This window comes from Capsaspora owczarzaki (assembly GCF_000151315.2).
Source record: "Capsaspora owczarzaki ATCC 30864 unplaced genomic scaffold supercont2.9, whole genome shotgun sequence".
NCBI classification, from domain to species: Eukaryota; class Filasterea; order Ministeriida; family Capsasporidae; genus Capsaspora; species Capsaspora owczarzaki.
In genome coordinates, this window is record NW_011887300.1 from 336,212 (window position 1) to 361,980 (window position 25,769).

A 25,769-nucleotide genomic window follows, 5' to 3' on the forward strand; every position below is an offset into this window, starting at 1 on the left:
GGCAGCAACAATTCAAAAACACAAAAAAACAAAAACAAAACAAAAACGAAACAAAAGCAAGGCCGGATTAAAGAGAGAGGCCAAACGGCGAACAGCGCTTCCCGACACACTGCGGGCAGGCAGGCAGGCCGTCATTCGCCCGAGAGCATCGACGACACACTGGCTCATGCGAGCTGCTCAAGAGTGAACAAGCGGCAAGGCGAGCCAAAGGTTGAGTTCAGCCCGTTTTTGTTTTTGGTGTGTTTGTTTTTGCCGATGCGCAGTTCGACGATCCCTCCCCTCCTCTTTTTTTTTTGTGGTGATTGGATTGCACACTCCTCGTCTTCTCGACTGCCTCTCATCGATGTGATACTTGATCAGCGACTCCAAGTCATTGATCATCACGGGTCGGTCGTGTCACGAATTGTTGACCAACCGCAACTCGCTGGCCAACCGTCTTTTGCTTTGTTTTGAATTCCTGTTGATCTACTTTTTAATGTGGGTGAGTCACCGACGACGATTGGGGTTTTTGCTCCGTCATTGCATTGCGCCTCCAGGCTCGCCGGCCTCCTTAAATAAATATGGCGATGAATACGCAATTTGGGGGGGGGGGAAAGCCGAGGAGGGCATCAACCGGCTTGCTTGGTAAAAGAAGCGACATGAGGGGCTAACAAAAATCGACAATGCCGCAACCGCCACCAAAGACTCGAAAGCATCTTTCAACCCCTTTCCAGCCCCATCCTCCGCCTCCCACCACGTGTACAGGCATGTGAATACATCGCAACACTCCAGGCGGTCTTCAGCAGCATGCAGCCTGCGCCTGGAACACTGTGTCCTTACCGACGGGGCTGAACAAAACAAAGAATGACAACATCCAAAACCGTCTTCGCCACGCCACACAGATTACCATGAAACCCATTGGTTTTTGCTTTGACTAGTTGAGCTCGAGCTATTGATACTTTTACTGGTCTTGTTAGTTTTGGCTGGTGGTGTTTGTGTGTGTGTGTGTGTGTGTGTGTGTGTGTGTGTGTGTGTGTGTGTGTGTGTGTGTGTCTGTGTGTCTGTGTGTGTGTAAAAAATAAAACCAGGAAAATAACAACAAAACAAACAAAAAACAAAAATCAACAGCATCATGTCGACATGTTTTGGGCTGTCGCGTTTCTCCTGTCTCCAGACACGGCGCTTGCGGTAGATGGCCTTGAATCCGCAAGTGTCTATCGACCTTCGTTCGGCGAGATCTTGAGACGATTTATGGGGAGGGGAAGAAAGGGGGAGCAAACGAGGAAGAGACGAGCGCTGCGATGGATGATTCAGCGTCACGACGAATGCCACGCTGATGCCTTGCTGCCGTGCATGTGCTTGCGTTGCGTGTGCTCAAAAGAGTTGACTCAGCATCAAGACAAATGCATGGTCTGTCGAGTGCGTCCGACCTCATCTCAAGAAAGGCGCACACAACAAGACATTTGTGCCTTCTTGCAGCTGCTCCGGAATTCTGATGAGAAGCGACATTTGATTTCTTGATTCGACGTTTTGGAGCGCATCCAACTCCTGCCTCCGATTCAATTGGCATTTGCAAGGAACATGTATTTATTTTTCGATAATCGCTTTTGCACATCCTTGTGGGATTGACTGGCATCGTCTCAGCTCCACCGTGCGCGCTACGCACAGTGAATCTTTTGTTGACATTCAGGATTGTCGTCATCGTCATCGATCATGGATGGGATACCGCTGAAATGCCAGGATGTGCCTGCAAGTTGGATGGTGGCACTCGTTGTGCTGGCTGAGGTGCAGCGCTGAGCACATCCTTCAGCGCAGCAATGTCGTTCAACGCCATCAACTCGACCGTCTCGAATGGCGTCGAGTCGGCTTCGAACTCACGCCACAGCTCGTTCTTTGGCTTGCCGACAGCAGCAGCGTTGCCGCGTTTCGATGACGACGTCTCTCCCATGGTTGTCGGGACACGAGGTGCACCGCTTCGATTCGTCGACACGTTCTCGCTACCGCTGGAAACGAGGGTTGGCACAATTGGAGCAGCGTCGTGAAGAAACATGGAGGGCTGCAGAGGCGTTAGAGATGATGAGGGTTGTTGTTGGCTACCGAGCGAGGCGAATTGCGAGGCAGGCATGTTCGACGACTGCGCAATGTCCTGGGTGTTGTCTGTGTGGAGTGGATGCGGCTGAAACTGGTATGGAGGTTGAGAAGCGTGATTGTGAAAGGTGTGCGTTGGCATTTGGTATGCCGCTTGGTTGAATTCGTGACTTGGAGCAGTAGTGCGAGGTGGCGATCCTGCAGGAGTATGTTGGTGAACGGGAGTTGTTGATGCGGAAGAACCGACTGTCGAAGAAGAGGACCCGTGAGTTGTTGCAGCAGCACCAGCAAAGAAGGACGTACTCGGTGCTGGCGTTGGCTGCAACGGAGTAATCGAGTGCGGTATTACGGAGACTGGAGTTGTCGAGGAGCTAGTGGGTGTTGCTGCGGCAGCCAAGCTTGGTGGCTTGGCCAGTTTGGGATTTGGCTCGCTCAGGGCAGAGTCGACCGACCAAAGAGTGCTGTCTGGTCGAGACGGAATACCGCTACTCCTGGTGCTGGTGTTAAAGCTAGAGAATGTGCCATCGATCTGGTCTGCCGTGGAATTGGCGCCCAAAGAAGCAGAAGAAACTGAAGATGCGCTTTGGGAAGTTGTGCTGTCCGTTGGGTCGACGACCCCTGGAGCAGCAACAGCAGCAGGATTGTTCAATCGCGCGAGTTGCTCTTGCTGCTCCAAGCGCATCTGTTCGACCTCTTCGGCCATCCGTTTGACTTGTGCTCGCGTCTCCTCAAGCAGTTTTCGCTCTTGTTGCTCGAGCAATGCCTCTTGCTGCACTTTGCGCTGCTTTTCGCGCTCGAGCTCCTTCTCGTGCTCCTTGAACGCTCGCAGGCATTGCTGTTCCAATCGAAACGAGTACGGCAGTTGCCGTTGAAGACTGCTGCTACCGCTGCTACTACTACCATTCGAACTCGCTGTGCTTGAGCTTGTGCTATTGTTCGCGACGTTGTTCTGACTACTTGCTCCCAGCAGCGCGGACGTAGCGCCGACCAGAGGGTGAGGCAGCTGAGCGCGCGGCTGCTCGACAATCTGTCCAGGCACAAAGGCACAAGCAACGGATGGGAATTTGAGCTCAACAGTACATAGTGCCTTGCAATCAGAGTCTTATCAGAGTCGAGTGACGACGACGGCGAGCGATTGGTGAGTGACTGATGATGACGACAAGGTCGCGGTGCTTGGAACCCCCACAACTTTGTTCGAAAACGCCGTCGCTCGCTCAAACGAGCTTTTTTGGTTGGACTTTTCACGCTCGTCCTAATCGCAGCATGGATGGCAGCGAAGCAGCGATGCGAGTTCACGGCGACGACCGTGGGAGGCCAACGAACTGGGTCCGCCCAGCCAAATTCGCGCCCTGAATTTTTGTGATGACTGCTTGTGCCCGGGTTTGGTCGGTTCCTGCTTGCTAGTGGAGATGTGGAAGTAGGATGAATGGGTGAATGGGGCGCACTCACTTGGAGGAGCCTTTGGTAGTCGGCAGAGAGCGACAGTGGCACTCCATCGAGCGCCCAGTACAGCCGCTGATGACTCGTCATTCAACGACACACAGAAGGAACGGAAGAAGGAAGCAAAGACAATACAAAAGGAACAAAGAATAAGAAGAGTGAATTGAAGAGTTCAGGAAAAGTTTGAAAAATGACTCTTGCTCTTGATGCTGCGAAGTAGCCGAGTATGCGTTGAAAGAGGCAAAGGGGGGAAAGGAAGACGGACAGTTCAAAGTCACTCAGAAAGCCATTCAGCACATTGCACACACAATTGCACGATTGTCACTACAGTATCACCAAGAATTACAATGATTTCCATTTGCTCATGCTCAGATTCTCAGTCTTTTATTATTTCGTGTTCTTTTGGATTCAGCAGCAATGAGCAGCGAGCAACGAGGCAAGCTTGCATTGGATGCTGATGTGTTCCCGATTCCCCGCCCTACCAGATCAGAGAGGCGCAGTTTGCGGCACACACCGGATATTCAATCAGCGATGGGGCGATGTGCCTGTGGTGCGAGGTGGAGACAGGGCGCAAAGCAACAAAGTCATATGGAAGGAAGAGAAGAGCCTCAAACGCCAAGCGAGACCCGTCGTTCTCCGTCTCAACTGGTGGTGACAGGCTCATCTAGATTGTGCACGCCAATCCAGAGGGAGGAGGAGAGGGCGAGGAGAGAGAAACGCAAGGCAATGGAAAGTCAGCCAAAAAAAAAAAAAAAAAAGCAATGGAAATCCAGCAAAAATAAAAAAAAAAATAAAAATACAAGCATAGACTTTTGCTCAACTTGTTCAGCGCACCCGCTCTGTATCCTCACTGCACTCTACGAACACACATATGAACAGAGATGCGAGTCACCGCTAAGGAAATGGCAGACGCCCAGCTGCCCATCCACGCGCGCGACTACTGCGCCCACCTGCTCATTCCGCTCAACGAGTGCAGGCGCGCGACCACCTACCTCCCATGGAAGTGCACCGACCTCCGACATGCCTATGAAGCATGCGAGTATGACGAGTAAGTGTTGCTTCGTTTGAGGCAGATCGAGCGGCGGGCTGCTGCGGTTTCTCACCGTCTGCATTCGGACGCACCTCAGGTACAAGCGACGGCTGTTGAACAAGGCCCAGGCTCACCATTAACACACTAATCAAGCAATGATGCGTCCAGCTGCAGAAGTTTTCGAGGCGGTGACCTTTCTGGAGGGCGATCGCCTGCTTTGTTGCTTTCTTTGCTTTTTTTGCTTGTTTTTCTTTCTTGTGTTCCTGTCTGTATCATCTTGGCTGTAGGATTTGTTTTGGTGTGCGTGGTACGATGGTGTCTTCTAATGTACGTGTGTTTCCGTCTGGATCGGTCTTCTTGTTTGAGAGTTGTGACACAAACGTTCAAAGTTTTTGGTTTTGTTTGGTTTCATCCAACTTGGACTTTTGCCAAACTACAGGTGGCGACGGCAATCTTGAACCCTCAAGCATACATCGAGGACGAACAGAAAGCAACATCTTTGAATACTTCTTCTCAACAACAAAACCCAAAACGAAAAAAAAAAAAAAATCAAAATAAAACAATCACATCCGCGACTCATCACGCGGCAACACACCCTTAGACCACGACGTGGTAGATCGCAACATTTGGTCTTGCTGCTGCTCCTCGTCTTCCAGGCCGTTGGCCGCGGCAATCATGGCTGCAATGCTGCTCGACTGGGAGGGGATGTTGGAAACATTGGAGACGCCAGAGACGGTTGACGAGACGCTGCTGATGCTGCCAGATCGACGGTGGCGGGGCGTGAGTGAGTGCGGCGACGAGGGCACGTGTGATACGAGGCTGGCCCCGCCGCTGCCGCTGCTAACGTTAATGTAGCTGCTTCCGCCAGAGACAGAGGAGGTGGTGGAGATGCTCGAGGTGTTCAGGTTGACTGACGAGGAGGTTGCGGCCACCGACGGCGAGAAAGCTGCGGCAATGCGATCCACAGTGAGGCGGCGCGGGCTTGACAAGACAGTGTCGGCCGTTCTGCCGCTGAATGCTTGCACCAGCGTCTGCGACTTGCCGCGCAGCAGCTCGTAGTACATTTCAAGGGTGGTTCGCGTCTCGCGCAAAACAACGTCATCCACGGCAATTGGAGGCCGGTACTCCTCCTCGAGCGAGCCAACAATGACCTCGTATGGCGGACGAATCACGGCGTCGCTCACCAATTGCTTGAGACTGGGCGTAACGGAAGGATCTGCAAGGACATCCTGCGCCAACAGCGGCCCCTGGCCTCCTCGGTTGGTCGCGTGGTCTGCTTCGGTCGCAGAGCTCTCGTACGGACTGAGCGCTGGGACTAGGTACGCGCGAGAGACGGAGGGTGGCTGGGTTTGCAGCAATGGCTCACTGTCCCGAGAGCTCGGCCAGCTGGCACGAGAGCGCCGCATCGTCCGTCCAGACAGTCCGGTCATGTCGTTTGCGTAGGAGTCCCCAGAGCCGCCCCTGCCGCTGGCTAGGCCGCAGCAAGAGCAGGTAATCCAGCGGAAGAAGCGCTTCCAAGGAACATAGCGAATGATTCCCGCCAGCAGGCCAATCCCAGACATGAGCCAAATCCAAGCCCAGGTAAAGCTGATTTCACCCAGCTGGGGAAGAATCAAGCGCAGATCATCGCCGTTGCCGCACCACGGTCCGAGGACAAACGCCAGGCCGCCCAGCACGACGTGAAAGTAGATGCACCACGGGATGTACTGGAGGGCGCGGAGCGACAGGCGGTGGTCAATCCGGGGAGGGCGCTTGTGGATGCGCAACAGGTTGCGTTTGTCGACCCAATATTGCAGACCCACGGCGAACACGGCAATGAGCGGCGCCAGCGGCATTTGGAATGCGTACAGCATTGCGACCGACATGTTCACAATGGCGTTGACATAGCGAGCGGCAAACATGATTTCGCGAGGCGCCATCCGTTTGTCCAGCTCGGTTTGCGTCAGCGCTGTTCTCGTCGCCAAAAATTCGCGCATCCGTGTCACTGGCATGACAAACTGGATGAGCGAGTTGAACACGGCGTTGGAGATGATGGCCGTCAACGCAGCCGACAGCTGCCCGCTGCTCGAGTACCAAAAGATGGATCCAAACTGGCGACGGCTGTTGTGGGTGCCCCATTCGCTCACAATCAAGTAGGCGGCAAGAATCGAATAGCCGGAATTGACGTAGCCGGCCAGTAGGAGCTTGGCCAAGGCAGTGTTCTGGAAGCCAGAGTAGGTGTGATGGCGTTCCCAGCGACCCAAGGCGGTGACGACCGTGGCCAGCACCCAGTTGACAAAGGTGACGACGAGCGCGTTGATTACCTTCGAGCCCACGCCGCCCAGGTCGACGTGCGACTTGTGATCATCTGTGAGCTCAAAGTACAGCAGGGAGGTGACGCTCGCAAAGCCGGCCAGCACCACAATCCCGCACAGCAAGGAGGTCACCGAGTTGCGCAAGAGGCGCTGAAACAGCGTGATGTGGAGGTTTTCCCAGATAATGTCGGACGGTTCCGGCGGGGCTTCCAGCTTTGGCCGCAGGGTCGAGCGAAAGACAAAGCGCGATGGTTTGAAGCCGAAAATGTTGGCTGTCGGGAGTGCGTACGCTGCAGAGCTGCGATCAGCGGAGGTGCGCGCGTTCGACGACGGCGGGGACATGAGTCCTTCGTGCATGTTTGCGTAGGGACCGCCGGACAGGCTCGAACTGCTACCTCTCGTTAGAAGCGGAGCCTTTGACGCCAGGCTGGCTTCGTTGTGGGCGGATGACGACGACGACGACGCCAACGCCGACGCGGAGGGGGCAGCAGGGCTGTACGCTCGAAACAGCCAGCTCGTGGCAACCCAGTCTTTGAATCGCACCCAAATAGGCTTTTGCATGTGGTCGATGAGGCAGCAAAGCGCGCTATCCGCGCTGCGGAAGGTGACGAAGGCGTATCCGGTGCAATGGAAGACGCGCCGATGCTTGAGTTCTTCAATCTTGGCATCGATGGCGGCCAGCTCTTCGCGCACTTGGCGAGACTCGCGGTGCGTCAGCGATCGGAAGGCACACAGAATCTGCGAAAGAAGCCCGCTCTGCGCAACCGGGTCGGAGGTGCCATTCCTTTGCGCAGCTTCGCGAGCCAACGCCGAGCCCAGTTCGACGCTCATCTCCTTGTGCTTTTGCATGAGATGCATGACTCGCATCGAGTCGAGCGAAATGGAAACGTGCGCAATGGGCCCCCACTGCGCAAAGTGCTGGGCGAGTTCTTCCGTGTTGGTGCAGTTGCGTTCCAGGCCCGACACCATCACAGTGTAGTGGCGTGCAGTGAGCATCTCCCGTGCAAACACGGTCGCGCGCACGGAAATGCGTCGGCGCCACACCACCACGAGCTTGAGGACCATGATGAGCATCACGAGCTCAATGACGACATAGCCGGCGCCTGGCGCGAGGGAGCGGTGGCCCAGGAACCAGTTGTACGCTGCCTCGAGTTCCGTCTCATTGGTGCTGGTAGAGTCCGAGTCTACCAGATGGTAGTTTGACGCCGCAGGACTAAAACTGGATGTGACGAGACTGACGGGATTCGACGTGTTGGAGCAGTTGCGAATGTTCCAGGTTCCGCCGCCCAGCCCATGGTCAATGTCCGCCCATGATCCCTGAATGTTGAGCACGACCATCGGGATTGAGTAGAAGAGCGTGACGCAGGTGCCAAGCACAATGCAAAACCACAGAAACTCAAAGAAGAGCGGCACTCCCACGCCCAGCGACAGGAGCTGTTGCGGCGGTACGCGCAGATTGTATGCCTTCCCATCTGGCTGGCGCACGCGCAACCGATCTGCATTGCTCCGCGCAGTTTCGAGTCGCGGTCTGTTTTCAAATCACACATACATGTCGGCGATCAAGTGAGCAACGAAGCATAGAAAGGCTCAAAGTGGACTTTCCCTCTACCCCCTGAAATCCCACCCCCCCATTCTCAATGGTGATGAATTTCCTCATTGAAAGTGCTCAAACACCCTCAAAGCGAGTCAAGGTTGGGATGATGATTTGAATGGGAGCCAGCGAAACGTCACGTCCGCACAGCATGCCACTCAGTTCCAACCAAACATCACCCGACGACGAACTGCGACATATGAAGAAGAGAAGCGCTTGACATGTCCTCAGAGTCAAAGCGAGAGAGAGAGGAGAGAGAGGAGGTCCAAATCGTACCGGATGTTGGGTGGCTGGGAAGTGCCGCTCGCTGCTGCTGATGATGCCTGCGCCTGCGACTGCGCCTGTTGTTGGTAATGCTGATGATTGGGCTGTGTTTGTGCTTGTGCTTGTGCTTGCGCTGGTGGTGGCGGATACGGCTGGTAGACGGGTGGCAGTTGAGACCGCGACTGAGCGTAATCCTCCGACTGCATTTTTTGGTCGTCCACACCCTTCCAGGCGAATGACAGGTTCGCTGAGAAGGAGTCAGGGGAAAGGGTCAAGCGCTTTTGATGCAACTCGGGAATAGCAGGGCTGTGTTGAGTTGCCGCGCGTGATCCAACCTATAATTCAAAAAGGACTGGGCAAGTACGTGAAGTTCACAGCTCTGCAGAATCTAACATGTCTCCAGTGCGTCAGTCAGCAGTCGTGGAAACAAGCGATCATGAAAATGTCACAGTCTGCCTTGGGGGAACCGAGCTCCATCCGTGTTCCATTGGACTTGTTCCGAATGGGGACGTTTTGACCGGTTTTCACTCGCTTTCAAACCATTGTTCCGCTCTTTTGACTCTGATTGGTGAGGAATAACGATTAATCCTTACATGTAGTTCCTGTACTTTTACCTTTGTCTCCAGTCTTTGTTCTTTGCCGCTTTGGCCTCTTTGCCCTCTTTGGCTGGAAAAGCGAAACGACGAAAATGACCTTGTCGCGCGTCTCCAAGGCGGATGCGACTGCGCTGCTGATGGAAAGCGGCTCCGAGGGCATGTACATTCTGCGCGAGTCCAACACCGAGCCGGGCCTCGTCGTCCTCGCAGTCAGGTACAAAATGGGGCATCAAAGCATCAAAAGCAACAGAGCATCAATGCAAAAACAAGCAGCAGCCAAAAAGCAAGCTTTTTTTTTTTTTTTTTTTTTTTTTTGGTTGGTGCCTCCTTTGCTTGCCCCTCAACAGACAAGGGCACCTCCCGCATCCACATCGCCACGACACGCATCTCGGCATTTGGAGTGGCAACTTGCAAACTGCGTGTGCTTCAGGGTCCGCAATCTGCACTCACACAAAGATCAACAGCTGCGACAAACCCTGACTCCCCCTTTTTTTATTTTTTTATTTTTATTTTTTATTTTTTATTTTTTATTTTTTATTTTTTATTTCTGAGTATTTTCGATTTCATGTTTCTCACCTCGCGTTGAAAAATAACAACCGAATTCACAAACTCACCCTTTGAAATTTGGCTGCTACAGAGTTGGACCAAAGGTCGACCAGTACATGATCAAGCCAGACCCAGCTGGAAATGGCACGTACAAGCTTGGCAAGGTTGCTGGCACGCTCAGCCAAATCATTGAGCATCACCGTCGCACTCCGTTGCAGAATGTGCTCCTCACCCAGCCGTTGCCGACAGCGGGGCGTCGGCCCCCGATCGCTGCCGCGTAAGCCCCGCCATTTTTTTGTGCCTTGCTTGCTTGTGCGAAACCGTCGCACGAAAAGCACAAACCTGTCGTTGCTCATGTTCTGTTGAACTTCCTCCCCAATTCCCAAAATCATGTCATGGACAAATCGTGTCATGGAGCAGAGCGCGAGCAGAATCTCCAACCACGAGTATTCCAAACCTCCCGTCTGCCGATCAATCGCGCTCGTTCGTTCTCAACGATGTTTCCAAGCGTCCAGTGTAAGGCCCTGGCTACTGTTCCGAGGACTTGCGTAACCACAAGAGTAGGTCATTCTCACAATCACACAATTTTTTTGTAGTTGGTTCCATGGCGGTCTGTCCAAGGACCAGGCCGAATCCCTCCTCATGGAAGGCGGTAAAACTGGCTCCTTCTTGGTGCGCACAAGCCCGAACAATCCCGACGAATACGCGCTTGCTCTTCGGTGAGATTCTGTTTTCCCTTCGACCGAGTATTCAACTTTCGCTTTCCCTAACTTGCAATCCTCTCTCCTTCCCTTCCCTCTCTCCTTTTGCAGCCGCGAGGAAAACGACGTCAAACACCTCAAAATCACCTTGACTCCAAACGGCATGTACTCGCTGGGCGACAACCACGGGCCCTTCCCTTCCATCGCGGCGTTGATCGATACCTACCGCACCTCTGCCTCGCTCTGGGCTACCAAGCTCGTCGATCCCGTGCCCATGCTTGCTGCAATGAATATCACAGTGTCCGTCATGAAAAGCGGCACCCTGTTCAACACTGTGCTCCCCAAGGGTGTGCTCCAAGCGCGCATGTACAATGTTGACGAAATGGGCTACTTTTTGCTCTACAAGGTCGCTGTGAAGGACTCTAAGGAACTTCGCGAGCAGCGTTGGTGTAAGTGTGTTTGCGTTCTTTGTTTTTGAAGCTTTTGCGTTTTTGGCTCACGATTTCACTCATTTTTGTTTTTGTTTCTGTCTTCTTCTCGACAGTACCCTTCCGCAACATTGTTGAAATCCGACGCGGCACCAACACGCGCACTTTTCTCCAAAACAAGTCGCTGATTTCAGCCCCTCTCGCTTTCTCCATCTTGTACCGCGATGGCACTGCTGATATTCAATCGCTGGATTTGATTGCATCGACGAACGAAGAGTACGAGTTGTGGCTTGCGGGCCTGGACTATCTGCTGGGCCAGTCTCGTCGCGCTACAGATCCCTCCAACTGGGAAGAGTTTATTCGCAACGAGTGGCTGGCAATGGGCTTGAACATTGAGAGCCTTGACAACGAGCGCATTGTCAATCGCACCTTGGAGCTCTTCATCAAGCGCTTGCACACGGGTCTGCCGTCCGACTATTACCGCGTGATGGTCAACCAGGCGCTTGTCGGCGCCGTCAACCAACCCAACGTGGCCGATCCCAACGCCAAGCTGACGTTCACCGTTTACTCGCGCATGTTTGCGGCGCTGAAGGCGCAACGCAGCGATCTCAGCCACCTTTTCCAAAGCTCCTTCCTGAAAATGAACGAGTTTCATCGGTTTTTGGTGGAGCAGCAGCGAGGCGGCGCGCGTGGCAATGCTGCCACCGGCAGTCTGGCGGGGCTTTCTTCTTCCTCCGCTCAGAACGACCAGTCTCGCGCAGCGATCGGATCCTCGTCGTCCTCCCTCATGGCGCAGTCCTCAGCCGCGCTCATCACGGAACGCGAAGCCAGCGCGTTGCTGGCCAAGTACGAAACCTCCCCGCTCAACGTCCAGAACAGAGTCCTGTCGCGCCAGGCCTTCTACCGCTTCTTGCTCTCGCGTGACAATGACATTTTCGACCAGCGCCATCTGTCCGTCTTCCAGGACATGACGCGCCCCCTCTCACAGTACTATATTGCCACCTCGCACAACACGTCGCTCATTCTCGACACTGCCGCCGTCCCCGAAGTGGCCATCGACGGCTTTATGCGGCTGCTGCTCAGCGGCGTGCGCTGTCTGCATCTCGAGGTCTATGATGGCGACGTGGAGCCCATCGTGTCCTCGCGCTACGTGATGCCCAGCAAGTCCAAGGCGAGCGTCCCGGGCAGCGTTTCGAGCGCGAGTGGCAAGCACATGCTTGCCGCGTCCCAGTCGACGGCCGACCCGAACGGCTACGCCGAGTGGAAGCATCTATCTGGCGGCGGCGTCGGCACCGACAAGCGTGGCAAGGCCGTCTACGTGAGCGTGCCCCTTTCCCAAGTGCTCCAAGTCGTGCTGACTCACGGCTTTGTCGCCTCGCCCTACCCAGTCATCCTCGTGGTCATCAACCGCTGCTCGGCGCCCTTCCAGAACAGGATGGCTGATTTGTTCAAGTCCATCCTCGGCGACGGCGTGCTCGCAGCGCCCTTGAGCGAGGCCACCGTCGGCAACATTCCCTCTCCGAGCCAGCTCAAGGGTCGCGTGCTCATCATGGCGTCCAAGCAGGTCACCGACACGGACTGGTTTGACGACGACTTTGATCTCCAACCAGCCGCACCGCAGGCGCAACCCAATGCTCGAGTTAGTGCAGACGGCAGCCCGCGCATCCTGGTCGAAAATGCCTTTTCAAACCTCGTCTTCCTTGACCTCAACCGCTTCCAGTCGCTGGCCCGTGGCCGTCGCATGCCCATGTTCGAGGTTCCTGCGATCGACGAGCGTCACTCGACCGAGTTTTTGAGCGCGGAGTCGTCCGTTGTTGCGCTGCAAGACATTACCCTCCGCAATCTGGTGCACAATCGGCCGTACTCTCGTCGCGACATCATGACCAACATGGACCCCATTCCCGCCTGGAATGCCGGCATTCAGATGGTCGGTGTCAACCACTGCTCGCGCGGTCTCGCCGTCAAGTTCCACCAGGCGCGTTTCCGCGTCAACGGCAACTGCGGCTACGTACAAAAGCCCAGGTTGCTGACGTCTGGATCCTCCCGGGGCACCTCTTCTGGGGGCAATGCCGGTGTCAAGTTGGTTATTCAGGTAGGGAGAGCGAGAGAGGGAGCGAGAGTGAGAAGTGGGTCGTTTGTTTGTTTTGGTCTGTTGTGTTGTGTACACCCACACCTCGTTCTCCTCCTGACCCCCCCCCCTTTCCACCAACCCACAGGTCATCTCTGCGCAGCAATTGCGCCGCCCGACAGGCCCACGATTGGAGCGCCCTTCGACGGCAAACACAAACGACAAGCCGATCTCGCCAATGATTGTCGTCGAGACGTGCGGTCAGGCACGCGACTCGATGAAGTTCTCAACGGCCGTCATTCGCGACAACAATGGGTTTGATCCACTGTGGCAGGCGGACACCAAGTTTGTCTTCAATCTGAACTCGGCCGACTTGACCTTCTTGCGCTTTGCAGCGTACGACGACTCTACTCGCACGCTGCTCGGCCAGGCCGTCTATCCAGTCACAAGCCTGAACGATGGTAGGTTGCGTTTTTTGTCAGCTCGATGCTGGCTGGTGGTGTTTGTCGTTTTTTTTTTTTTTGGGTTGGTAGGCTCAATTGTGGATTTTTTTTCTGTGGTTTCACTTTCTGTGCTTCTCTTCAGGATACCGCCACGTCCGATTGTGCGACGACGACAACGAGCCAATTGACCAGAGCACCGTTTTCGTGCACATTAGTGTCCGCGAGCTGTCAACGCTGGGCGGCCGCATCGAACTCGCGTTGGACGATCTCATCCAGCACCAGATTGTCCCCTTCACTGCAGAGTTCCCTTCGCCCAACTTTTTTCTGGGACAGGAGGGTGCCGAACTGTTGGCCGAGCAGTATGGCACCAACGCGCACCTGATGCGCTTGCTCAAGTCGCTGGAAACAATGAGGACGACCATGCAGCGGTCGCGCACGCTGATTGATGAGATCAACGCCAAGCTGCTTCACTTTGGCTCAACCTTTGTCAGCTCGACAGACGAGCAAAGCTTCCGCTTCACTTATCACATGATGCCCGAGGGGGCACACAACTTCCGCTTGTGCAACGTGTACGAGTACAGCCCTGCACAGGATGTCTACTCGTGGCGTGCGTACTTTTTCCTGTACTAGTGGTTTTTTTTTGTTCAGAGCGCGGGTGGCAGGAATGCATCGACACGTGCTCCGAGACAGTTAGTCGTTTTGTTGTTTGATTTCGTCGCCACGACCATTTGTTGGGCTGTAATAAAATGCAATAAATTCTAGAATCGTCGACGAATGTGTGGATAAGCAAATGTTGATACAACCAAGGACGAGCGACCAAAAAGTGCAAACAGAACGCCATCGAACGAAAAACACAAGCAAACAAGCAAACAAACGAACAAACAAGGGCAGGAAGCAGCCGTTGCAAAAAGAACCAACAAGAAATGATCGAGGTCAGTTAAGCCTTGACCCGGTCCAGCTTCAAATCAGCGGGGGTGAATGCGTCAGGGAGAATACGACCAGAAGTTGTGATTTGCGACGAGCCTGCGCAGCATCATGCCCAAATGTTGTCAAGGAGAAGTAGATTGAGTATTTTCATCTCTGAAACAACATCCCCTCCACAACACATCTCTCATTTTGGGCTAGTACTGCACACTGACCATCAGGCTTGCAGAGGTGGACGGTAATGTCGAGGCCAAACTCGACGATAAATTGCCGGCATGCTCCGCACGGCGAGCAGAACTTGTCTGTCAAGTCCGTCGTGACGCAAATGTCTGTGAACTCACGGAAGCCCTCGCTGACAGCCTTGACCAGTGCCGTGCGCTCGGCACAGATTGCGAGACCGTAACTCGAGTTTTCGACATTGCAGCCTGCACAAAGTTGGTGTTTGACAAACCACAAACCAAGAAAAAAAATCACACGTAAATATCAAGAATTGTCAGCTCTTCATCACACAGCGAAAACCATGCTGGGCCAAATGAAGCTCAAAGTAGGAAATCTGATCTTTTGGTTTGAAACAAACCACCAAAACGCCAGTTTGAAGGCTTTTTTTTTTTTTTTTTTTTTTTTTTTTTTTTTTTTTTTCAGTCTTATCGCGACGCTTCTTCTTCAACCGACATGATTGCGCAGAGAGTGCGTGCTGCGTGATCTGAATGCACTGAATGGGCTTCTTGCACTTGCTGACAACAAAACTCACCAGTGAAGATGCGGCCGGATGTGGTGCGAAGGGCAGCGCCAACGCGGAAGTTTGAATAGGGAGCGTATCTGTGTCAAAGCAGCCAGCCACGCCAACGCGACAGTCGTGAGTGAGGGTGCAGCGTTTTCAATTGGGATGAGATCTGGTGATGATGAGCTGGATGAGATGGATGAAGGCGCGGGGGGGGTGGCTGGAAAGAGGGCGTTCCTTACGCGAACGTCTTCGCAGTGTTGGCTGCATTGAAGAGCTCAGCTGGCGTTGTTGATGCTGTTGACATAGTTAAAAATTCTAAGACTGACTGAATTGCAAAAAATAGATGGGAGCATGAAAGCCAGAGAGATGAGACTCTACAAAATGGAAAACCTGAAACATTGAGGACGAAATGCTTTTTTGTCTTGTTCAAAAAGCACATCACACACAAAAACACCGAGATGAAGACATGGAGAGACGACTACAACAAAAGAAGTGTCTCAAGAATAGCAACCAGGCTATTCCAATAAGACGACACGCAGACACACAGTTAGAAGGAGAACGACACGGGGACGAACGCGCTGCATCCGAACCTTCAATCACAGCCAGAAACGCATAACGAAACAAACAAACAATGAAGAGAGCAACAACAGCAAGACATCAAGACAGCATGAATCGAGCCACCTCGAGCTGCTGCTAGCGAGGTGAGACATCATCAACAGTTAGAATGAACCACTGCGGGCGCGCGCCGCTTGTGTGTGGTCGGTGGAGGACGCGCCGCTGTCATCGGTCGGAGAAGGCGAGCGACGGTCTGTCGAGTGCGCAGAGGAGACGTACGGGTTGACTGGGTGCGCGATTTGGATGTTGGCTTCATCATAGTACTTGATAAAGTTGTCATCGTCGTCATCGTCTTCAGAGGACGAGTAGTAGTCGTCTGCGTCCACGTAGCGGCCTTGGTGCGCCTGCTGGTGCTGGTGCTGGTACTGGGAGGACAGGAGGGCCGCGGCGTCGCGAACGACACGTCCAGCATGGTGAGGGACATCGGTGTCGACAATGTAGAGGCTACCATCGTCGCTGTCACTGTCGCTTCCAGGCAGACTCAGGCCATCGCCAGCGGCAGCAGCGTCGGCGAGCAGGGCGCGTGATCCAGGTCCAAGCAGGGCTGCCACGTCGTTCGCCTCCTCTTGCACACGCTGACGCGCGTTCAGCTTGGCGGCTGCTTGCATGAGCGCGGCGATAAAGTCCTTGGTCGCCACAGGCTTGCTGAGCAAGAAGCTGACCCCCGACTTGATGCAGTCCAGCATGTCGACCGTGTTGGGCGCAGCCAGCGCAATGATGGTGGGCTGGTCGTCGGCCGCAAACAGTTGTCGCACGTGCCGCGAGATGCGGAGCAAATCCAGCTCGTTGGGATCGTTAATGTCCATGATGAGGACATCGTACGGCATGCCCTTGCGCGAGGTGGAGGACGAGGTGGACGAGGTGGAGCTTTTGCGGCTCGGCGTGTTCATCGCGGCGGGCAGGTCGTCCAGCGAGTCGGTCGAGCCGCTGCGGGGCTTGAGCGGGATTTGGGCAATGACGCGCAGAGCTTGCTGGCCCGAGCTGACCACGTCGACATTGTCAAAGCCCAGCGCCGTGAGGCAGTCGACGCACGCGCGGGCATGCAGCACGTTGTCTTCGATGAGCAGGATGCGCATCGGGGTTTGCTGGCCCATCTGACGGTACGACTCGTGGATGGGCAGCGGTGCGACGCCAGCGGCAATGTGCGGGTGTGAGGCCAGCTGCGTGAAGGACGACGAAAAGGAGGCGGACAGCGAGTAGTGCGACGCAGCCAGTTGCGTAAAGGAGGACGAGAACGAGGCTTCGAGCGACGCGCTGGGTGGGAGGGACGACGCATCCGCGTACGGGCTCAGCGGGGGCTCCATGGTTGACACTGGAGGCTGCAGTTGGTTGTGATCCATCGATGGATGTTGCTGTTGTTGCTGTTGCTGTTGCTGTTGCGCCTGTTGTTCTCGGATGGCACGTGTCAGCCGGGAAACCGGTTGCGGTTGCAGTTGCTGAGGCGGCTGAGCGAACGCAGCTGCAGCCATGTTGGCAAAAGCATCCTCTTCATCCGCGGACATTGCAGAGGAGGATGCTGATCGCCCAGAGCTGTTGGTCGCATTGGTGGGAATAATCGGCGCGGTTTCGACCGATGATGAGTCAGCGGCCTCGTCCTTTGTCAACATCAAAGCAGCAGCAGCAGCAATTGAGCTCACGCCGTCGACCATGGGCTGATTGGCCGATGTGTTTGCGATTGCATCCAAGCCCAAGTGCGGGTGACTCACGAATGCGCCGAAAGTGGCATCGTCCATCGCTGTCGTCGTCGTCGTCGTCCGCGTGGCTGCACTTTCTGACGCCGCCAAAACGGGCGCTGAGCTCGTGTTTGTGCTTGTGTTGGCAATCAAAACTCCTGCGTTTGTCGTAGAAGCAGCAATTGCGCCTGTATTCGCGGTGGTGGCGGCGGCGGTGGTCGTTGCGGGTTGGCTGGCTGTCGGCGTTTGGGCTTGTGCTAGCAACGCATTGCGCCTTCGCTCTGCCAACGCGACTGGGTCCTCGTCCTCGTGCTGCTGCTGCTGGTGGTCGTAGTCATGCATCGCGAGCTCTGGCGCAGAGTGCACGGTCATCTTCAATGCAGAGGTGTTTGTGCGCAGGGCGGCAGTGGTCGACGAGGGGAGGTCGGCCACGCTGCTGTTGTGGTTGCTGTTGCTGTTGCTGTTGTGAATTGGCAGCGATCGCGCAGGTGGACTCGACTGCGACCGGAGCAGCAGCGCAGGACGGATCCCGTGCGATGACATTGGATGCTGGTACGACTGCTGCTGAAACACGCGCGAGAAGGACGATGAAGAGGACGAGGAGGATGAGGAGGGCGACGAGGAGAGGACGAGGTGCGGATGCTGCTGCAGATGCTGCTGGAAGGCGAGCGCGTTCGCCCGTGCGCTGAAAAAGTGCTGCGACTCGAACGCATGAGAGTGGTGGTGGTTGTGGTTGTGGTGGTGGTGGTTGTGGTGGTGGGACGGGTGAGGGGCGGCGGGCGACGATGGCGGGGACAGGGCGCATGGAGTGAGGCCAGTGTGGTTGTGACTGCCACTGCCGCTGCCGCTGATCGCGGATGCCGTCAGAGCGCACGACGACGACGACGACGACGACGACGACGACGACGACGGGGCACTCGCAGGCACGGCGCGCGGCAACGACGACGAGGGCGATGACAGTGGCAGGGCCAGCGCGGGCAGGGCTGCTTGGTGATGGTGGTGGTCGGCCGAACCTGAAGCAGCAGGGCTTGGTGATGAAGAAGCCGTCCCTGCAGCAGCCGTCGACAGCGGAAGCGGAGGTAGAGGAGCAACAGCAGTGTTGTTGTTGTTGTTGTTGTTCGTTGTTGTCGCCATGTCGCTAAGCGAGGTGCACGAGACCGCTGCAGAGACCGCGGCAGAGTACGGCGGAGAGAGCGGCAAAACTGCCGTTGCCAACCGCGGAGGTGGTTGCGCGGCCTTCTGTCCCAGATCAGCCTCCGCTCCTGCTCCTGCTGCTGCTGCTGAAAGCGGATGCTGATGGTGCTGGTGATGGTCGAGTGGTGGCTGTGCGCTGGTCGTCGTGCCTGCTGCCGTGTGCTGGTGGTGGTGGTTGCTCTTGTTGCTATTGTCGGAGTCACCAACCGCCGCCGACGCCGCCGCCGCATCGGAAGCCCGACTCGAGCAGAGCGACGCAGCAGCACCCCCAGCAGCACCCGCAGCAGCACTAGCACTGCACGATTGTACTGATGACATGAATGTGTGTTGTGTGTTTTGGGGGGGGGTGGGGGAACTCGGGGCCTCGGATGAGATTGTGTGTGTGTTTTGGATTTTGGGGTTTTTTTGTTTTAGGGTTTTGAAACCATGTGGCGGGAAGTTGACAAAAAGCAAAAAAGAAAGAGCTGGAATCAGAAAAAACCCGCCAAAATGAAGAGAGCGCAAGACCCAAAGACAAAGAAGAGCGTTGTGCGCGGGGGGGGGGGGTGTTGGACGAGGGCGGGTTGGAGCGCGAGCGAGAGAGAGAGAGACAAGAAGAAGGAAAAGCAAGAAACAAATAAAAAAAAAACAAATAAAAATAAAAATAAAAAAACAATAAAATCAAACAATAACAAAACAACAAAAAAGAAGAATAAAAAGCGCGGAGCTTTAAAAAAAAAAAAAACGCGTGTTGTTGTTGATTTTTAAAACTTGGAAGACAATGTTGGGGTGAAAGAGTTTAGTGTTTTGGAAGAAGAGACGAGAGTGTGTGTGTGTGTGAGAGAGAGAGAATAGGGACAGATGGAAGCATGGAAGAAGAGGGGAAGAGTCATGAGAATTAAAAGGTCACAAGACAACAACAACGAGCAGTCGTAATGAGAATACTTCACACAAACACGCAAAAGCGAGTGCGTGCGGTGGTCAACAATGAAATAAAGAGGTGAATCAAGCAATGGTCTCAAAGTATATCAAATGGAGGTGCAGGGAAGAGGCTGAAGTGCATGGAGATTTGCCGCCCGCGGTTACTTTGGAATCGGAGGCGCGGGTACAGGTCGCACGATACCGCTCTTATCAAACGTCTGCGTGTTTAATGACACGTCCCAAAACAAAAATATCGTCAAGTGAGCAACAAACACACACTCTTGACAGAGCCTTAAAGAAGAAGAAGAAGAAGAAAAACAAAAAAAGGATGCAACGTGTCGGATTGGCGCCCGCTCGACGATTCTTACCCAAACATCGACGCCGCCAGCGCCAACACCATCAACAGCCAAGCCTTGCTCGGTCGCGCGGTTGGTGGTGCCCGACAAGAACGCATCAAACTCTGTGAACGAAACAAGCAGAGAGACCGAGAGCATTACAACCAAAACAAGGACCAAACGTCAGACCAACCGTGCGTGACTCGCTTGACTCAACCAAACTCAACTCCAAACCTGACAAAAAAAAAACCGCATACCGTTACGCTGGAATGCATCTCTCGAGTTCTCAAGCAGGGCCAATGACCGGAGACACTCGATATACGTGCTCTTGCACGATCCATCGCCACAGGCGACGGGGAACTTGGAGTCTGTGCACGGCCCAGAAAAGACAGCGTTGTCACCGACGCAATGCGAGATGAACGGGAAGCCGTACTGGTTTTTGATGTGCGATGGGCAGTGGCCAAAGTCGCGAACCGTGCGCTCGTAATTCATCAGCATGGCCATCACCTGGTACGCCGACCGCACTTGCTTGTCGAACGTGACATCCCGTGTGTCGTAGTCAATGTACTCCATCCGTCCATTCCGGAAGACTGGAGCGACGACCGACAAAGCAAACAAACAAACAACAAGAAATAACAACCACAAACAAAAAACCCCCCGTTAGACCAAGTACCACACCTGTCTGCCGAGAAACCACAAAACCAAAAAACAGCCGCATACCAATATTCCAAGGCGCCATATCCTCATACAGCGGCAACGTGAGGAAGTTGTCATAAAAGCGGTCTCGAAACTCGGGCAGGAGCTTCATGCGCAGCAACGCAATCAGGGTGATGCTTTCCAGCGATTGGTACGGAATGCGGAAGCCGTCCAGCTGGCGGGTCAGGTACACGGCCCAGGACTCGTCGGTCGTTTCGCAGTGCAGCGTGTACTTGCGCGTGTGACCGTCGACCTTGTAGTCAAAGTGGTGGTTGACCACCACCGTGAGATTTCGGACATCGGCGCGGACCAACGACCAGCCATGATCCGGCTGATGCTTGGCGCTACTGCTCCTGTCCGTGTGGGCCTTGTTTGCGTTGTGACGGTGCGCGGTCTCGCTTTCGCCCACCCACGCAGGAGATCGAGCAGGCGTGATCACAGACACCTTGATGGTGGTATTGGCCGTATCAGCGCGCGCCGATTCCGCCAAGATGCGCTGCTCGGCGATAAAGTGCGGCAAGGGATGCATGTCTCTTGCGTACACATTCGAAAGCTCGTATGTCTCGTAGCGATCATCAAGAAGAGTTTGGCGTGTTGTCGCACGATTGGCAGAAGGTGGTGAAGGCGGAGTGAACGCCCCAAAGGTAGCGGCGTCCGCCTTTGGGAAGAAGGTGGTGAAGGCAAGGGACAACAGCTGCGACGAGGGCATCTGGATGAATGTGGTCATGGCGGTGGACAGCAGCTCGCCCATCATGACGTCAAAACTGGTCGCGCTGTTGGCGACGAGCGCTGTGAGCCAGGCATCCTGCGACACGAGCTGGTACCGCATAAACTCTGGGCTTTCGAACAGCTTGTGCACAAACTCGGGATCCAATCGAGCTTCGCAAATGACATTGTTGGGCAATGCGATCGGCGGAAGCAGGCTATCGACAGCAACATCAGCCACAGCACCAGCAGCAGGCGCGTCGTCTTCCGCGGCACCCGCCGCCTGAGCTCTTGCTTCGGCCTGAACGTGCCCAGACTGGCTTCCAAACCGCGCCACGGTTAGCTCACGCAAGGCAGCGCGGTGTCGACGAATCATCTCGGGGCGCCGCTCCATTGAAATGACTGTGGCCAGCGGGAATGTGTCGGCCAACGCCATCGACACTGCGCCATCTCCGCTCTCCAGGTCGAGGAAGGAAAAGGCGCGCTGGTTAATCTGGCCGACCAAGCTTGCAGCAAGAGCGCGCTCGTTCCAGGCACGCAAGTCCACTTCAGCGTCGCCGGCAATGTGGCCGGTCGTTTCGCAGAGGACATCCTCAAACACGAGTCGCTGAGCCCGGAAGACAATATTGATGGGACACATGTCTGCGTAGACGGGAAGCGAAAGGTAGCGCCGAAAGAGTCCGCGCAACGTCTCTTGGTACGGCCCGAGCGTGAGCAAGAAGGCAAGACTGACGCCATTTCCCGCTCGCAGCAGTGGATAGGTGTCTTTGGCGGCAGAAAACCGCAGCGACGTCACTGCCATTGGGGAGCCCATTTCCAGCGTAATTCGCCCCTTAGCACAGTCGAAATCGACCTGGCGGGAGAGGTGCTCAATGTCAACACGCAGCATCATGCGACCGCTGACTGCCGCCTGCAACAGGGGGCGCAACGTGGCGTCATCTGCAGTACCGAGGCCGTCCAGAGTGGCCGTGCTCAAATCCTGCCATGTTGTTTCACCACCCGTGACAAATCGGACTGTGGCGACAGCGCCCACGCTTGCAGCTGCACGCGACACCAACGAGCTCAAATCCCGAAGTAGCTGGGCCACTGAGCTGGCAGAAAACTCGGTGTGCTCGGTACTGACAATTTGCAGAGCGCGCATCAAATGCAGCGGATTGGGCAAGTCCACAAACGTCGTGTGGGCATTGCCAAGAATGCGACCCAAGTACGAAGGGAACTGCTCGCGCAGCGATAGCAGCGGCAAGAGTACGTCAAGGCCAAGAACCTGGTAGCGAACGACATCGGGCAAACGGTGGAGTCGCTCGACGAGGGACGTCGTCCAGGTCTCGGTGAAAATGTGCGCGTTGGTGAGCGAGAAGAGCGACGCGGTGCGCCGAAACTCTGCAATGTCGAGCTGTTCGCGAGTAGGGATGCACGCCAAGATGGTGGCCTTTGGGTAGAGCTTGGCCAGCTTGAGGGACAGCAAGGTGAGTTGGGAGCCGTACGTCAGCAGCGTAAAGCGGCGAGCCGAGCCAATCAAAGCGGCCACAGCTGGATTGTCGGATTTCATGCTGCTTGCCGCTCGAATGTCGGCGGTAATGCTCGCTTGGACAGCGGCAAGGTGAGCGGCGTAGATGCGCTCTGAATGGCGAGCTGCAAGGATGAAAGCAGAGCGGTCGTGCTGCGATGAGGAGGAAGAGGAGGAGGAAGAGGAGGAGGTGAATTCGGCACTCGGCGAGATCTGAAGCGACTCCATCCACACGCGCAGATCCTGTGCACTGTCCATCGCTTCATCCATCCAAGTAACCTCGGCTGCTCGAAGTTTATCGAGTCTGCTTGGCGGATCGGCGGCTTTTGCCGCTTCGATGACAGGTTGCGCCTTCATTCCAAACGCAGCACCAAGCACTTTCGGGTTTGCCGGAGCGGCGGCAGCAGCAGCAGCAGCAGAAGCAGAAGCGGATCGCGGAGAAGCGTCAGACATGTTGCCAAACCGAAGTTGCTGACATGTATCCCCGACCAGATGCAGTGTCCATGGATCTCTCAGCGATAGCTGGCCTGCACCATCGAGCAGGCGATGCAAAACAAACCGCACGTCGGAGGAGACCAGACCCGCTGTCAGGAGCGACAGGATTGGAATGTGGACGAGCGGACCCAGTGATTCGAGTTGGTTGAAGCGCGTCGAGATGGCTCCACAGGTGACGTTCAGAGTCCGGATGAGTTGCGGTGGTGGAGCAGATGGCGCGCCAGAGCCAGACCGGTAGTCGGGCTTGAGGTTTGAAAACCCAGCATCGCCCTTGGAATCGTTCTTGCCGCCGGTGCTGTTGACGGCAATTGGCACTTCGCGCACATTAAATTGCAGCAGGCAGTCGTCCGGTTGGACTAGACCATCGGCAACAGCGGTGGGAGGAAACACTTTGGATGCGTGCTCGGGCAAAACTGGACGCTCCGCTCGGCGAGTTGTGACCTTGTACACGTGCGCTCCATTACGTGGTGCAGGCAGCACAGTGACTGTTGCATTGATTTTGGCGAGCGCAACTGCATTGTCGATCAAAACAGTCGCGGCCTCCCAGTATCTGCGTAACATCAGTGAGGCAACCATGGAGTGAGACACTCAAACGATGTATTGCAAATCTTCCATCCTGAGCAAAAAAAAAAGCAACTTACCGAGCGCTCAGTGTAAGGATCCACGATGAGGGTAATCTCACTGATGGCGAGAATATGGGCGAGCAAAAGCTCAAGCTCGTGGGGTAACAGATCGCCGGCAAGTGCGCCGAGATCCAGAATGACAGAATACTGCACCTGCAGATACGGATTGAAGCCAAGCTTGCGGACGGTCGAAGGCAGTTGCTGCAATGGCGTAAAGCAAACATAGTTGTTCCGAGCACCGAGTGCATCGCGCGCCTGCAGATGCTCACGAAGGCGCGCTGGCCGGGTAAAGATGGAGACGGTTGTGATTGGAGGGGCTGCTGATTTGCTGGGAGAGTTGGTGGAGGGCGCAGGAAGTGTGGTAGCCCCGGAGCTGCTGACGCCTGCTTGGGCTGGAGAGCGAGAGATGGCCGCGAGTGACACATCCCCAGAGCCCCACTCGATCATGGAAAAGCCCGATTTTGTGGGCAGGGCATCGCCGATGGTTGTCCAAATGCTTGTAAACGTCTCGCGGAAGAGTTTTTTCTGCGACCCGTCCGATGATGATAAAGACGATGGCAACAAGCCTGATGTCAGAACCGACCGCAGGGTGCTGATGAGCGGATGTCGCACAGAAGAGGAAGCTGCGCGCTGCTGAGCTGCGGCAAACTCGCGTAACAGTGCTTCGTGCTGGTCCATGGCATCTGCATGCTCCAGCAGCTCTTGAACGACCGAGTCTTCGCTGCTGTCGTCCTCGCTCTCTGACTTTCGCTCGTTTCCGACGCCTTCGAGGCTTTCGAAATTGAACTGGTCGTCATCGCCAATCAGGCCGTTGCGGAGATTGCCTTGTGACAGCCGGTGTCGAGCAGAGAGCAAGACTTGCTTGGCGTCCAGCGAAAAGATGTCAACGTCTGCGAGTGCGTAGATGACTTCTGCTCGCGTCAACGGAGGAGTGATTTCCTGCACAATCCCGTGGCTGCTGCCTTCGTGATCGTCGTGCGCGGCCATGACCGTTTCGGCCGCGTCGCTCAGCTTTTCTGCAAGGCGGTGGCTGTCAGAGAACCGCCGTTCGCTCAATGCGAGCGCTTCTTCGGATGGCTGCATTGCAAGGCTTGGGCTGGCTTCCGACGGGCTGGACAGGTACAGGGCCTGGAACGCAGCAAGCAGTTCTTTTGGAGATGCCGGTCTGGGGCGGGAATCCAGGGGTTCTGAGATCTCCACAACATGAGACTTTTGGAGACTTGGATTGGCGACGTCGTTCTGCTCGAGGAGTCGACCGGCGAGAGGTTGCAGTCCGAGCGGTGCATGTTTCCCAATTGCAGCAGCAGGCGGAGGAGGCAACTCCAACTCGTTCTCAGCCACTGGTTTTCCAGCTCCACGAACAGCAGGAGGAAGCGCCTCAGCACCGGGCAATCGTTGCACTTGATCGTCGCCAAAGAAGAGTGGATCGATGTGATCCGGGTTGAGCTTGTTGTCTGCAATGTCCATGTCTGGCGCGCGACCAAGCGGTGGTCGACCGTCCACCTTGGCATCTGGAATCCTCTCTCGTGCTGCTGGCTCAGCACCAGCATCAGCGTCGTTCAGCACGATTGGCTCTGCGGCAGCGTCGAGTGCGCGCTCGATGGCGTCTGCATGGAGCAACGACGAGGTGCCCAGCGCAGCCACGTCCAATCCAAACGCACATACATTTGCATTGTACACATTCAACAGAGTCAATGATGAGGTTAGTATTCACGCTGGATCACAAAGTCGCAGCTCGTCCGTTCGGTCGCGTTGGCAAGTCTCATCATTCAAGTCCGCGTTACCATCTGGTCGCTGCTGTGCTTGTGCTGCAAATGCAATGCTCGATCGATGTGGCTGCAATAGCAATGTGCATGCAAGTGCAGTGACTGCGAGCAGCAGCACCCGACGAGCGACACGAGCCATCGATT

General features: G+C 55.3%; 7 protein-coding genes across 7 annotated transcripts; 2 read left to right on the top strand and 5 right to left on the bottom strand.

Moving 5' to 3' along the window:
- Positions 1–1,523: 1,523 nt before the first annotated feature.
- Positions 1,524–3,654, bottom strand: CAOG_05497 (hypothetical protein). The gene is made up of 2 exons (XM_004346120.2): positions 3,517–3,654; positions 1,524–3,094 (listed from the first exon to the last, which is right to left on the bottom strand). Exons 1-2 carry the CDS (start codon positions 3,595–3,597, stop codon positions 1,691–1,693), a joined length of 1,485 nt encoding a protein of 494 aa, XP_004346170.1. The 5' UTR covers positions 3,598–3,654; the 3' UTR covers positions 1,524–1,690.
- A 230-nt stretch (positions 3,655–3,884) lies between these two features.
- Positions 3,885–4,885, top strand: CAOG_05498 (NADH-ubiquinone oxidoreductase B18 subunit). Its single transcript, XM_004346121.2, has 3 exons — positions 3,885–3,943; positions 4,387–4,555; positions 4,635–4,885. Exons 1-3 carry the CDS (start codon positions 3,925–3,927, stop codon positions 4,675–4,677), a joined length of 231 nt encoding a protein of 76 aa, XP_004346171.2. The 5' UTR covers positions 3,885–3,924; the 3' UTR covers positions 4,678–4,885.
- Positions 4,886–5,100: 215 nt separating this feature from the next.
- Positions 5,101–9,062, bottom strand: CAOG_05499 (hypothetical protein; the record flags this gene model as incomplete). The annotated part of the gene is made up of 2 exons (XM_004346122.2): positions 8,699–9,062; positions 5,101–8,359 (listed from the first exon to the last, which is right to left on the bottom strand). Exons 1-2 carry the CDS (start codon positions 8,890–8,892, stop codon positions 5,101–5,103), a joined length of 3,453 nt encoding a protein of 1,150 aa, XP_004346172.1. The 5' UTR covers positions 8,893–9,062.
- A 260-nt stretch (positions 9,063–9,322) lies between these two features.
- On the top strand, positions 9,323–14,237 carry CAOG_05500 (hypothetical protein). Its single transcript, XM_004346123.2, has 8 exons — positions 9,323–9,496; positions 9,920–10,105; positions 10,249–10,344; positions 10,425–10,547; positions 10,641–10,978; positions 11,074–13,049; positions 13,174–13,486; positions 13,611–14,237. The coding sequence occupies exons 1-8, from the start codon at positions 9,375–9,377 to the stop codon at positions 14,096–14,098; spliced, it is 3,642 nt and encodes a 1,213-aa protein (XP_004346173.2). The 5' UTR covers positions 9,323–9,374; the 3' UTR covers positions 14,099–14,237.
- Positions 14,237–15,433, bottom strand: CAOG_05501 (cytidine deaminase). The gene is made up of 4 exons (XM_004346124.2): positions 15,356–15,433; positions 15,144–15,211; positions 14,608–14,817; positions 14,237–14,491 (listed from the first exon to the last, which is right to left on the bottom strand). Exons 1-4 carry the CDS (start codon positions 15,418–15,420, stop codon positions 14,406–14,408), a joined length of 429 nt encoding a protein of 142 aa, XP_004346174.1. The 5' UTR covers positions 15,421–15,433; the 3' UTR covers positions 14,237–14,405.
- Positions 15,434–15,507: 74 nt separating this feature from the next.
- On the bottom strand, positions 15,508–19,082 carry CAOG_05502 (hypothetical protein). The gene has a single exon (XM_004346125.2). The coding sequence runs from the start codon at positions 18,914–18,916 to the stop codon at positions 15,836–15,838; it is 3,081 nt and encodes a 1,026-aa protein (XP_004346175.1). The 5' UTR covers positions 18,917–19,082; the 3' UTR covers positions 15,508–15,835.
- A 577-nt stretch (positions 19,083–19,659) lies between these two features.
- CAOG_05503 (hypothetical protein) lies at positions 19,660–25,764 on the bottom strand (the record flags this gene model as incomplete). The annotated part of the gene is made up of 6 exons (XM_004346126.2): positions 19,660–19,716; positions 19,867–19,958; positions 20,091–20,423; positions 20,554–23,776; positions 23,878–25,466; positions 25,644–25,764. The coding sequence occupies 6 exons, from the start codon at positions 25,762–25,764 to the stop codon at positions 19,660–19,662; spliced, it is 5,415 nt and encodes a 1,804-aa protein (XP_004346176.2).
- Between the last annotated feature and the right edge of the window lie 5 nt (positions 25,765–25,769).

Excerpts from the sequence above, each read along its gene's own strand:
- CAOG_05497 (XM_004346120.2), bottom strand. The coding sequence starts at position 3,597 with ATGACGAGTCATCAGCGGCTGTACTGGGCGCTCGATGGAGTGCCACTG. Across the intron at positions 3,095-3,516 it reads ACTACCAAAGGCTCCTCCAA|ATTGTCGAGCAGCCGCGCGC; the intron begins GTGAGTGCGCCC and ends GTGCCTGGACAG.
- CAOG_05502 (XM_004346125.2), bottom strand. The coding sequence starts at position 18,916 with ATGTCATCAGTACAATCGTGCAGTGCTAGTGCTGCTGCGGGTGCTGCT.
- CAOG_05501 (XM_004346124.2), bottom strand. The coding sequence starts at position 15,420 with ATGTCAACAGCATCAACAACGCCAGCTGAGCTCTTCAATGCAGCCAAC. Across the intron at positions 14,818-15,143 it reads ATCCGGCCGCATCTTCACTG|GCTGCAATGTCGAAAACTCG; the intron begins GTGAGTTTTGTT and ends AACTTTGTGCAG. Across the intron at positions 14,492-14,607 it reads CCACCTCTGCAAGCCTGATG|GCTCGTCGCAAATCACAACT; the intron begins GTCAGTGTGCAG and ends GATGCTGCGCAG.
- CAOG_05498 (XM_004346121.2), top strand. Across the intron at positions 4,556-4,634 it reads GAAGCATGCGAGTATGACGA|GTACAAGCGACGGCTGTTGA; the intron begins GTAAGTGTTGCT and ends GACGCACCTCAG.
- CAOG_05500 (XM_004346123.2), top strand. The coding sequence starts at position 9,375 with ATGACCTTGTCGCGCGTCTCCAAGGCGGATGCGACTGCGCTGCTGATG. Across the intron at positions 10,345-10,424 it reads GATGTTTCCAAGCGTCCAGT|TTGGTTCCATGGCGGTCTGT; the intron begins GTAAGGCCCTGG and ends ATTTTTTTGTAG. Across the intron at positions 10,979-11,073 it reads ACTTCGCGAGCAGCGTTGGT|TACCCTTCCGCAACATTGTT; the intron begins GTAAGTGTGTTT and ends TCTTCTCGACAG.